General features: G+C 39.9%; 1 protein-coding gene across 1 annotated transcript in view; it reads left to right on the forward strand.

Moving 5' to 3' along the window:
- Positions 1–13,272, forward strand: part of LOC102413340 (ATP-binding cassette sub-family C member 4-like) — a 168,240-nt gene that overhangs the window by 12,818 nt on the left and 142,150 nt on the right. Inside the window, 1 exon segment of the mRNA XM_044927067.2 lies at positions 9,230–9,442. Coding sequence (XP_044783002.2) covers positions 9,230–9,442 — 213 coding nt within the window.

Genomic DNA, 13,272 nt, shown 5'->3' on the forward strand with positions numbered 1-13,272 from the left:
GTTAAAAAATTTAGCAATCTGCTTAGAAGTGAAACTTTAATTACAGGCTAGAAATTTGGCTTTCACACATGATTTTTCTCAAGAGTTCTTGTTCTATTATGATCACCTATAAGCAGCAATGAGTTTTCTAAGCCCTTTGTGAAACCAGCCTCTGCCATTATGAATAGAGTAAGTCTTTGCCCTGGATTTCTGTTAATAAAAATGTTGAAATTATTTCAGAGCACTTTGAGCTGTTGTGGCTCATTTAGTTGTCCCAGGATTCCTCCAAGGGAGGTAAGGCAGGTATTTCCATAGATAAGGACCTGGAGATGCAGGAGGACACATGATGGGCTTAGAGTCTTATGACTCACAGGTGGCCGACCTGGTTTCTGAAGCACAGAGTTCTGATTGCTAGACCAGTGCTCTCTGCATCATGTCCTGAGGCTTCCTCTCCTCCCACGGCCTCCACTGAGGCTCAGAGTCAAGCTGAGGTGTTTTCCTAACAACAGCTCTTCCTATAGAACTGTCAACTGCTTCCTATAGAATTTTTTTTTCCTATAGATTTTAAAGAACATTTCAAAAATACAAAAATAGAATAGAATGAAAGGGTAACACAATGTGTCACTGCAGAATAGGCCTCTCTCGCAGAAAATTGTTGTGAGTTGATTCTTTTTTTTTTTTTTTTTTTTGAGAAATAGACACAGGAGAAACTCTGAGGACAGAGTAGAAGATACTCTTCTGTGAGAGACATTTACACTGATAAAGGAAATCTCTGTTGGTAATGGTGTCTCCCTCTCTATTGGGAAGATCCCCTGGAGAAGGGAAAAGCTACCCACTCCAGTATTCTGGCCTGGAGAATTCCACGGACTATATAATCTATGGAGTCGCAAAGAATGGGACATGACTGAGCGACTTTCACTTCACTTTTCACTCCCTCTCTGTGCCAGAAAGAGAAGGATGGCTTTAAATCACAGCAGAATCCTGTTGAAGGACAGTCTTCAAGAAGAATGAAATCTGCCTAACAAACCCAACCCTACTATAGTTTTAGCTGCTTTTCCTGTTAACCTCTCATAGGTGCTTCCTCACCTTTACTTTATCTTTAGCTGGAGATGGTATTTAAGGTGGTGGCTTGGGCCATCTGAGGGAGTTACTCAGTTCTTCTTGATATTTCCCATGTGTATCAGAAATACACAAGTTAATAAACTTTTGTTTGCTCTTCTCTTATTTTGTAATTTATCCAGGCTTCCCTCATGGCTCAGTGGTAAAGAACTCATCTACCAATGCTGGAGATGCAGGTTCAATCCCTGGGTCGGAAAATTCCCTGGAGGAGAAAATGACAACCCACTTCAGTACTCTTGCCTGGGAAATCCTGGACAGAGGAGCCTGGAGAGCTACAGTCCATTGGATTGTACAGAGTTGGACATGACTCAATGACTAAACAATAATAATCAGCTAAGAACTCAGAAGGAGTTATATTTGAATATAGTTATTTCGACCCCATGCACTGCAGCATGCCAGGCTTCCCTGTCCATCACCAACTCCCGGAGCTTACTCACACTGATGTCCATCAAGTCGGTGATGCCATCCAATCATCTCATTCTCTTTCATCCCTTCTCCTCCTGCCTTCATTTTTTCCCAGCATCAAGGTCTTTTCCAATGTGTTAGTCTTTGCACTGGTGGCCAAAGTATTGGAGCTTCAGCTTCAGTGTCAGTCCTTCCAATGAATATTCAGGACTGATTTCCTTTAGGATTGACTGGTTTGATCTCCTTGCAGTCCAGGGGACTCTCAAGAGTCTTCTCCAATGCCACAGTTCAAAAGCATCAATTCTACAGTGCTGAGCTTTCTTTATAGTCCAACTCTGGAAAGTTGGACTTTCCATACATGACTACTGGAAAAACCATAGCTTTGACTAGATGGACCTTTTTTGGCAAAGTAATGTCTTTGCTTTTTAATATGCCATCTAGGTTGGTCATAGCTTTTCTTCCAAGGAGCAAGCATCTTTTAATTTCATGGCTGCAGTCACCATCTGCAGTGATTTAGGAGCCCCCCCAAAACTAAAGTCTGTCACTGTTTCCATTGTTTCCCCATCTTTTTGCCATGAAGTGATGGAACTGGATGCCATAATCTTAGTTTTCTGAATGTTGAGTTTTAAGCCAAATCTTTCACTGTCCTCTTTCAGTTTCATCAAGAAGCTCTTTAGTTCTTCGTTTTCTGCTGTAAGGTTGGTGTTACCTGCATATCTGAGGTTATTAACATTTCTCCCAGCAGTCTTGATTCCAGCTTGTGCTTCTTCCAGCCTGGCATTTCACATGATATACTCTGCATATATGTATGCATATCTGCATATCTTTTAAATATGTAAACCCCCCCACTAAACATATTAACATAAACATTATTATTATTGTGCATAAATATTAACTTTCATCAATGCTAGCCAGTGCTAACAGTTGTCCTTTTCCTCCTCTTGCTGTTCAAAGCCATATTAAATAAGGTACATTTAATTGACCTAGTTATAGAGATTGCTTTTCTATTCCCCTCCACCCTATGCTTCTAGGTTGTTTGTCCTTTACAGATTCCCACAGACTAGATATGGCTGATAGCTTCTTCCCTTATGTCAATTAACATGTTCCTCTGGCACCTTAGGTTGATGTTTAGGTCTAGAAGTTTGATGTAACTCATTTGGATTTTCTTCACCCCTTTCATCTATGTAGGAGGTAGGGTAGTATACCTCCCTTATGAGGTACATAACACTGTGTGTGTGTGTGTGTGTGTATGTGATGTTAGGAGCTATTTACGATCTTTGCTCAAGGTCCATTAATTCATTAAAGGTCGCAAAATGAGGATGTTCTAAGCTGTTGTGTTAACCTTGAACTATAGTATTTATGGGGTAAGTAGGGGAAATTAATTTTTTCACTTTTTAAAACCTGTTTTCAAAATGATGAGTTGGTTCTTCTCTGGGGCTAGTGAGTTTTTATTGTTTCTTTGGTTTGGTTTTGTGAATGTCAGTTTGAGCTCATGGATTTAAGCATTTCTGATCTGCTTCAGTCCATTTCATTTGTTACACTTGTGCCTAATTTGGCCATCTTTGGGCAGCAGGAGTCTATTCAGGTTGAGTCCTGAGTCTTTTGCACATACTCTAGAAGTCTTTGTCAGATTTTTGTTTTGTTTTGTTTGTTGGTTTCTGGTGTGACAGGATATTTCTAGCTCATTTTGTACAACATTTGCTCCAGCCCTGGAATTGTCCATTTCTCCAAGAAGTCCTGGCTTCTTCTAGTGTGAAATGGAACTTATAGACTATAGTCTAGGTACTAGAGGTGCTTATTGCTCTTGGTTATTGTTTCTTGTTTTTTTCACTAGACAAAGTTATAATACATTTTTTTATGTATATATGGGTGTTTCCAATCCAAGTCAGATGCAGATGACTAGTGTTTTTACTTAATCTTATTGCTCTTACATCTGTATCTTTTTTCTCCCATCATCTGTTCCTTGTCCCATGTCTAAACCCAATTTTAAATGATATCAACATAATTATTAATTTGTTTTGCCTTATAATGTGACTTATGAAAACAATTTAAGTTTTATGTTTTTTTTTTTTTTTTTTTTTTTTGCAGTTCATACTGTCTTCAGGTGGGTGTATCACACAGAGAATGTGTTTTCAAATTATTTTGTTTAAAACCACTTTTGATTATTCTTTTTTGTATGGTTCTATCAACCAAAAGGAGGGGTACATATTTAGGTACTTTTGTTTAATTTTACTCTGAAATTTTAGGAATTGCTTTCTAAAAAATTGTTTTATAATTATAATTCTGTATAATGTTTTCATGATTCCAAAATCAAGAAAAAGCTATTTTCAAACAAAGTTGATACGCTTGTTAGCTCAACTCTAATTCTTTTTCTCCTTTTAGAGGTAATTTTCTAGGCTAATTTTGAATACTATTTTTATTAATATTTTTAAAATATAGTCTTTTCTGAACACTTTATTTTTCCTACAGTTCAGAATGAAAATTTTTAATTTCATCACTGTAATCTCTGTATTTGGGATTATATGGATTTTTTCTAGAAGCATGTAATGTGTCACACAACTCTGGGGAAAACTCTGTGATCCTTGTAACTCCTTCATACCAAGTCTATAGACATTCCAGACTCAGATGCCTTGACAGTACAAGAGTGGGGGTTAGCAGATGCTTATATGGGGTTAGTTTCTGCATCCAGAATTTACTGGGAGAGGATCTTCTCTACCCTAATCAGTTGAACCTAAACAAGTTTCTGGAGGCTGGGCCTTGGCCGTCCAGTCCAGTTAAGTCACTCAGTTGCGTCCGACTCCTTGTGACCCTATGGACTGCAGCATGCCAGGCTTCCCTGTCCATCACCAACTCCCGGAGCTTGCTCAAACTCATGTCCATTGAGTCAGGGATGCCATCCAACCATCTCATCCTTTGTCGCCCCCTTCTCCTCCTGCCTTCAGTCTTTCCCAGCATCAGGGTCTTTTCAGATGAATCAGTTCTTTGCATCATTTGGACAAAGTATTGGAGTTTCAGCTTCAGTATCAGTCCTTCCAATTAATATTCAGGACTGATTTCCTTTAGGATTAACTGGTTTGATCTTACAGTCCAATGGACTTTCAAGAGTTTTGTCCAACACCACAGTGTTGGACATCAATTCTTTGGTGCTGAGCTTTCTTTATAGTCCAACTCTCACATCCATACTTGACTACTGGAAAAACCACAGCTCTGACTAGATGTGCCTTTGTCAGCAAAATAATGTCTCTGTGTTTTAATGTGCTGTCTAATTTGGTCATGGCTTTTCTTCCAAGGAGCAAATGTCTTATTTTCATGGCTTCAGTCACCATCTGCGGTAATTTTGGAGCCAAAATCACTACAGTTGGAGCTGCATTCACATCTGCAGTGATTCTGGGCCTCGGGTATCAGAGCGCACTTATTCCCTCTCAGGTGATGCTAAGGTGCAGTCAGGATGAAGACCACTGTGTAAAAGACAAGTGAAGGCTGATATATCTAGAATCCTGATGGCTACGCTTTCCCCAGATTCACTGCTTTTCCTCCTGATCTTTGGATTTTCCTCAAATCTACATTTTGTCACCTTTCCCCCAGTTCTAAAGAGTAACTGCCTATTCATTTTTCCTACAAGCTCACTCTTTTCTGCTTATATGTTTCACTCAAGTATTTTTCTTTGATAGCTTGTTTCTATTTGTGTGTGTGTGTGTGTGTGTGTGTGTGTGTTTGTCTTAAATAAGATACTGGGAAGTTAGGTAAGAAATATTTCAAGTACATTAATGTGGAGGAGGAATTCTACTCACTGCAAAAGTTCTAGCATCCAGTCTAACCATGCAAAAGGTTACCGTAAGAAGCAAGAGGTGAAACGCAATGCCAGGTGCTTTCAGGAGGCTGAATACCAAGGACTCTATCAATAAATGTCTATCTCACACTTCTCTGGAAGTCTGGTGGTTAAGACTCCATGCCCCCAATAGAGATGCCAGGGCTTTTGGTCCCTGGTCAGGAAACTAAAATTTTGCATGCCACATTATGTGGTCAAAAGAAAAAGTCTTCTTGAAAGACTCAGATTCTCAAAGAATCCTGAATAATGGGTGCTATAGTATTAAAATAGGCTCTTTTAAAGATCCTTTATGATTTCAGAGTTGTGAAGAATTCTTGTGAAAGAATAAGAACTATATTCTCAGTTAGTTTGTGGAAAGAATATACATGTGGTCATAGATTGATGTTAAAGAGGAAGGGTTTAAAGGATCAGTGTTTTACCTTGTTCCTGCTTATCAAGAAAGTTTTAATCTGGTTAGTTTCATGGTTGATAATGAATATTTTCTCAGATGCTTTATTTCTTATTAGTTGAAGGTGAGAATCATGAAAGTACAGTTGAGAGAATTCCTTGGTGGTGTCTGCACACACCACTGTACACGTGGTGGGGGCAGCTCCCGGGAATGACTGCCACCAGTGTCTGTGTCCCCAGGGTGAGCCACAGCCACTCCTTGCCTCTCTGAGAGACTCTCCAAGACAAGCAGAGTCTTCTGAAATTGGACCTTTCCTTGGGATTCACACCACTGTTTCATTTGGAGTTAAAACTTGGAACAGAACATTGAGCATATGCAGAATAATCTTCTGGTAGCTGGAAATTCTTTTGCCTGGTTTGCCTCAGCCAGTTTTACCAAATGCCAGAAAGGGAAATACTCACAGATTACAAATGCTGCTGCCAGCTGTCCTGTTAAATGACTCTCCATCTCTAACCTTTCCTTTTGTGTAGAGGGGATGGATTTATTCAGTCTACCTTTGATGGCCTCAGTCACTTCTGTTCTATGTGTTCTGGAAGCATTAAAGAATCATATTTTATAGTATATTCTTATTTTCTATATGTACTTTGGAGTTTTGTTTTCACAATTTTGTACCATTCACTATTTTTCTTTCTATTTTTTTTTTTTGAGAGAAATTACTAGAAAATTATCCTTTACTTGCTGTTACTTTTCATATGAAGTATAATGTCAGTTTTCTATTTTCAATAGTTGCAACTTATGCCAGAATGGAAATTCCACATACAGTATACTTTTCACCACTTTTCTGAATTGCAGTGACTGCCCCTTGCTGCAGGCAAAGTTGTGTATGTGTGCTCAGTCACTCAGTTGTGTCTGATTCTTTGTGACCATAAGGACTGTAGCCCGCCAGCCTCCTCTGTCCATAGGATTATCCTGGCAAGAATCCAGGAGTGGGTTGTGGGTTGCATTTCCTCCTCCAGAGGGTCTTCCCAATTCAGGGATCAAACCTGCATCTCCTGTGTCTCCTGCTTTGCAGTTGAATTCCTTACCATTGAGCCATGGGACTAAGTCCCAGAATAGTGCTTAAGAATAACAAATGACTTTCCCCCCAAATTACATCTTATCAAGGTAACACATCATGATTGAAAACCTTTATTATCTTTTTGAAATTTTCTATCTCAAATAAGGAAAAATCATTATCAAGAAGGAAAAAAAAGAAAGACTTGAAAGATGAGTGGAAGGTACGGGCATTATACTAGCATTATACCTTAATGAGGCTGTTTGCTAAACTCTATCTCTCTCTCTCTCTTTTTTTTTTTTTAATATTTATTTGGCTGTGCCAGGCCTTAGTTGCAGCATGTGGGATCTAGTTACCCAGCCATGTGCTGAACTGAGGTCCCCTGCATTTGGAGTGTATAGTCTTAGCCACTGGACCACCAGGGAAGTCCCTTGACTGGGTTATTAAAAACTATTTCTCAGTAAAAAATCCAGATATGTTTAAGCAGAAGTGACCTGCCTTTATTTACAATCTTTTTTTGTTGTATTTGTTGCATTTATCCATATTCTCTTTGGTGAGTGCCATTACTCTTATTTCTCCTATAATTACAAGTCTGTTAGGCTGATGTGGAGAGCTGAGTAACAGGCAACAGTGATTCCCAAAGAGAATCATTAATTTCAGGGAAGTTTTGGATGGCAGATATTACTGCTGGGCTTATGGTGGTTTGTGGCTCCAGCATTGGACTACCCTTGGCGGCACCTGAGCTGGGACTTCCCGTGTGTACAGTTTGATGTCCTTGCTTCTCTGTGTGGGCCTCCACATTTCCACCTCAGGAAAGTATAAATAGTGTGTTTGGCAGTCCACTGTGTGAGGGACTCTTCCATGAGCTCTCTATGCCTCTTGGGATGGATGACAGGACACAGTGGAAATGTATCAGAACTGATCATTGTACTCAGGTCTGATCATCTCACTTCTTCAACTAAATAATATTCCCTTTATCCTCTATAGTAGATGAAAATTTCCATGACTTCATCGGAGGAGAGGCAGTTGGTGCAGCCTGTGAACATGTGTGTATATATGCATGTGTGCATGTATGTAGAAAAAAACAAGAATGCTGAGGTTTAATGAGACACCCATATGAGAGGTGGGGATATCTTTTGATAAATATCCTGATCAGGCACTGATGGAGCAGAAAATGCTTAGTTTTTTTGGTGTTTGGTGATATGGATTCTCCTTCCCTTCCTCTTGTGTTTGGGTTCCTCAGCTTTATACCGGCAGAAGAGAGCTGTCAAAAAAAAAAAAAAAAAAAAAAAACAAACTATCTGTGTTAGTAAGGGGGAATTGCCAAAAAGGAAAGACCTGTTCCTGAAAGATTTCCAAACTTTTGGCATTTTGTCTTTTGAGAAGTATGTGGAGGAAATGATGTTGAGGGTCAAGGTGTTTATTTTGGTGACTTGGATTCATTGAGTGTTTGGTTTTCCTGATCGTGGAGAAGAAAGGGTACCTGGGGAGCAGGGGACTTTCAAGAAATGACTAGAGAGAGGAAATAGGTTGTGAGGTAGAGTGGCTGTTTGGCAGGGTGTGTAAGTGTTGCTGTTTCTTTGCCTTTTTCTTTGGGAGAGCAGCTTGCTTTCCCTAAGTCTTACTCAGGGTGTAAGCCTCAGCACACCCTGAGTCAGTTGGTTTAGGCCTTGAGGAAGAGATGATTGGGAATATTTCTTCCAAACTATGAAGTGCAGTTGATAGTGGATGGAGAACCACGGAAAACACAAGGTTTTAGCTTGGTCTCCACCATGTTTAATTTTTTACTCGAAGGAACATTCTGACTTCTAGAAGACAGAGGCATATTGAGGCAGTGCTCTTGGGAGCTGAGAGCCTGCACTTCTACCAAGCCTGGTTTCTTTGTGGTACTCCAACTGAAGCTGGTTTCCATTCTCTTCATCTACAGACATGGAGTTTGAGATGGAAGAGAGTGGATGTGTTTCTGCCAGTGTCTCAGCTCATAAATATTCATGAAGAAGGTGATAAAAACGTGTCTCCCATAGATGAACCATGTTGACTTTCTATTGGGCTGAGACATTGAGAGTACTGGTGACAGGGCCAGCCTTCCAACAGGGCTTGTCCATATGGAAACAGATTTCTTATTCTTCTGCCACATTTTCCTTACTCTTCTTAAGTCTCACTTGGTATTGTGCCAAATGACTTCTAAAGCACTGTTTATGATATTTACTGAGGATCCACAGTGTACTAAAAACAGTGTACTCAGCTTTACTATCTTTGAATGTAAAATTTTGCCATACGGTTAAAACTGTTGCCTGCTTGTCTTATAGGAGATAGGAGATCTGCATATTTTTCTTTTAAATTAGCCATGAATGTAGCATTTTGTCAAAATGTATTTTTAGCATGCTAATGCTAAAAGTAAATCTTGTGTAAAGAAAAACACATTTCTAATTAAGACTTTTTTCTCTTCTTTTAGGAAGCCACCAGAGTAGTTCAACCCATATTTTTGGGTAAAATGATTAGTTATGTTGAAAACTATGATCCCGATGATTCTGCTGCATATGGTTATGCAGCAGGGCTGAGTGCCTGTGTGCTCGTGTGGGCCGTTCTGCACCACTTGTACTTCTACCACATGCAGAGTGTGGGGATGAGGCTGAGAGTAGCCATGTGCCATATGATCTACTGCAAGGTGAGTGTCACTCGGTATTGAAGTGTGTAACTCCCCTGAAGCATCAGAAGTCTTTTGGGAAATTTCTCTGTAAACTAAAGATTTCATAACTGGGATCATTTACACCTTCCTAGAGAAGTTTGCTATTTGCAGCAAGTCAAGTTTGTTGTTGAAGCAAACTTTAGCAATAAATAATGAAAAGTTTTATTTTGAGATTGAGTAAGGGCTGCTCTTGATATATTTTAGCCATAGGCTGCTACATAATACCCACTAAATTTATAGTGAAAAATATTAAATTAATATTTAAAAATAAGTATCAAAAGTATCAAGATGATTTTCAATGTCTTCATGCATACATCCCATAGTGGCATTTATGGAAATTTTTTGTGGTTGTTCAGTAAAACTTTCATTTACATAAAATTTGTATTTAAAAGTGAATTTCAGTGATTAGATCTATAAAATTAAATCTAGAAGAAGAGAATATATTTGAGAAAGGGAATGATTATAATATTAAAAGACCCATCTATTTATATTCAACATAATTAACTAAAGGAAAATATAAAAAGAATTCACGTCAAGTATAGACTCACTCACTATATTTTATAAACATGATTGTTTTTAATGGTATTAAATAAAGTAGTAGAGTATTTGAGATAAAACTTGAAATTTTAAACTGTTTTGTTAATTCTAGAGAGAATTTGTGGCTCTTCATTTAGGCTATTTTAATACAATATTTCTTATCGAGCCCATCTTTGCATGAAATGTTCCCTTGGTGTCTCTAATTTTCTTGAGGTGATCTCTAGTCTTTCCCATTCTGTTGTTATCCTCTATTTCTTTGCACTGATCGCTGAGGAAGGCTTTCTTATCTCTTCTTGCTATTCTTTGGAACTCTGCATTCAGATGCTTATATCTTTCCTTTTCTCCTTTGCTTTTCACTTCTCTTCTTTTCACAGCTATTTTAAAGGCCTCCCCAGACAGCCATTTTGCTTCTTTGCATTTCTTTTCCATGGGGATGGTCTTGATCCCTGTCTCCTGTACAGTGTCATGAACCTCCATCCATAGTTCATCAGGCACTCTATCATATCTAGGCCCTTAAATCTATTTCTCACTTCCACTGTTTAATCATAAGGGATTTGATTTAGGTCATACCTGAATGGTCTAGTGGTTTTCCCTACTTTCTTCAATTTAAGGCTGAATTTGGCAATAAAGAGTTCATGATCTGAGCCACAGTTAGCTCCTGGTCTTGTTTTTGTTGACTGTACAGAGCTTCTCCTGGAGAAGGCAATGGCACCCCACTCCAGTACTCTTGCCTGGAAAATCCCAAAGATGGAGGAGCCTGGTAGGCAGCAGTCCATGGGGTCGCACAGAGTCGGACACGACTGAACGATTTCACTTTCACTTTTCACTTTCATGCATTGGAGAAGTAAATGGCACCCCACTCCAGTGTTCTTGCCTGGAGAATCCCAGGGACAAGGAAGCCTGGTGGGCTGCTGTCTATGGGGTCGCACAGAGTCGGACACGACTGAAGTGACTTAGCAGCAGCATAGAGCTTCTCCATCTTTGGCTGCAAAGAATATAATCAATCTGATTTCAGTGTTAACCATCTGGTCATACACATGGCCATGTGTAGAGTCTTCCCTTGTGTTGTTGGAAGTGTGTATTTGCTATGACCAATGACTTTACTTTCACTTTTTGCTTTCATACATTGGAGAAGGAAATGGCAACCCACTCCAGTGTTCTTGCCTGGAGAATCCCAGGGATGGGGTAGCCTGGTGGGCTGCCATCTATGGGGTCACACACAGTTGGACACGACTGAAGTGACTTAGCAGCAGCAGCAGCAGTGCATTTTCTTGGCAAAACTCTGTTAGTCTTTGCCCTGCTTCATTCTGTATTCCAAGGCCAAATTTGCCTTTTACTCCAGGTGTTTCTTGACTTCCTACTTTTGCATTCCAGTCCCCTATAATGAAAAGGACATCTTTTTTTGGATGTTAGTTCTAAAAGGTCTTGTAGATCTTCATAGACCCGTTCAACTTCAGCTTCTTCAGTGTTACTGATTGGGGCATAGACTTGGATTACTGTGATATTGAATGGTGTGCCTTGGAAATGAACAGAGATCATTCTGTCGTTTTTGAGATTGCATCCAAGTACTGCATTTTGGACTCTTTTGTTGACCATGATGGCGACTCCATTTCTTCTGAGGGATTCCTGCCCGCAGTAGTAGATATAATGGTCGTCTGAGTTAAATTCACCCACTCCAGTCCATTTGAGTTTGCTGATTCCTAGAAATGTTGACATTCACTCTTGCCATCTCTTGTTTGACCACTTCCAATTTGCCTTGATTCATGGACCTGACATTCCAGGTTCCTATGCAATATTGCTCTTTATAGCATCGGACTTTGCTTCTATCACCAGTCACATCCACAACTGGGTATTGTTTTTACTTTGGCTCCATCCCTTCATTCTTTCTGGAGTTATTTCTCCACTGATCTCCAGTAGCATATTGGGCACCTACTGACCTGGGGAGTTGCTCTTTCAGTATCCTATCATTTTGCCTTTTCGTACTGTTCATGGGGTTCTCAAAGCAAGAATACTGAAGTGGTTTGCCATTCCCTTCTCCAGTGGACCACATTCTGTCAGACCTGTCCACCATGACCTGCCTGTCTTGGGTGGCCCCACAGAGCATGGCTTAGTTTCATTGAGTTAGACAAGGCTGTGGTCCTAGTGTGATTAGATTGACTAGTTTTCTGTGAGTATGGTTTCAGTGTGTCTGCCCTCTGATGCCCTCTTGCAACACCTACCGTCTTACTTGGGTTTCTCTTACCTTGCACGTGGTGTATCTCTTCATGGCTGCTCCAGCAAAGCACAGCCGCTGCTCCTTATCTTAGACGAGGGGTATCTCCTCACTGCTGCCCCTCCTGACCTTGAACATGGAATAGCTCCTCTAGGCCCTCCTGCGCCCACCTGTGTTGTAACCTTAAACATATACAATTTTTATAAATAAATAAAGTCCTCATTGAAAGATAAAACCAAACAGCTTAAATTGAATATATTGCTTCTGTTACCTAGCTGCTACTTATCCAGAGCTTCTGTTTCTTCAGAATATTTCTGTCAGCAGAAAGTGAGATGTCATCTCACCTTTCATTGAGCAGATTCTTGTTCATCTCGGGATTGTGTGAACCTGGGAACCTGGCATCTCGCTGTTTGTGTTTGGCAACAGTATCTGAGCGGGTTTCCTTCTGGGTGATGTGGAAATTGCAGCTGTGCCTGCACACTCCAGTCAGGGGTCTTCATTGTCATTTATCATCATCTTTGTTATTCTATTTCATCTTTAACCATTTATGAGATGGATACTCAAAGATTTCCTTACAAATTGGCTAAATGTTTATCTTTTCAGATCATACTTAATTCATAATAATTACAAAATTTTACCAGAACTGCATTGCAAAAACCTTAAGTTAGGTGTGAGCTGATGGGTAAGTCAAAGCTCACTCTTTGCTGCACAGGTGAGCCATTGTCCACCTGATTTTCTTCCTCTTCCCACTAACACTTTGGAATCTTGGCTTTGGGAAATGTGATCTGACCTGCCATGTTGGCTTATGTGCATGTTTGCTGACTTGATTTTACCTAAGAGTTTGTCCCTGTATGAAGTCAGGAATTGTGGGGATAACACCATATACATAACCTGAAATTCCAGAAACCTGGGAAAGACAAATTTCCTCATGCACAGCCTTGCCTCTAGAGTCCTGCTGTTTTGGAAACAAGACACTTCTTTGCAGCTTACAGGTGAGCTGGTTCCTTAGGGGAAAGCTGGTACTGCCAAGCAGTTCTGATTGGCCCCTCTGACCATTTGG

Source organism: Bubalus bubalis, chromosome 13 (assembly GCF_019923935.1).
Source record: "Bubalus bubalis isolate 160015118507 breed Murrah chromosome 13, NDDB_SH_1, whole genome shotgun sequence".
Taxonomy (NCBI): domain Eukaryota; kingdom Metazoa; phylum Chordata; class Mammalia; order Artiodactyla; family Bovidae; genus Bubalus; species Bubalus bubalis.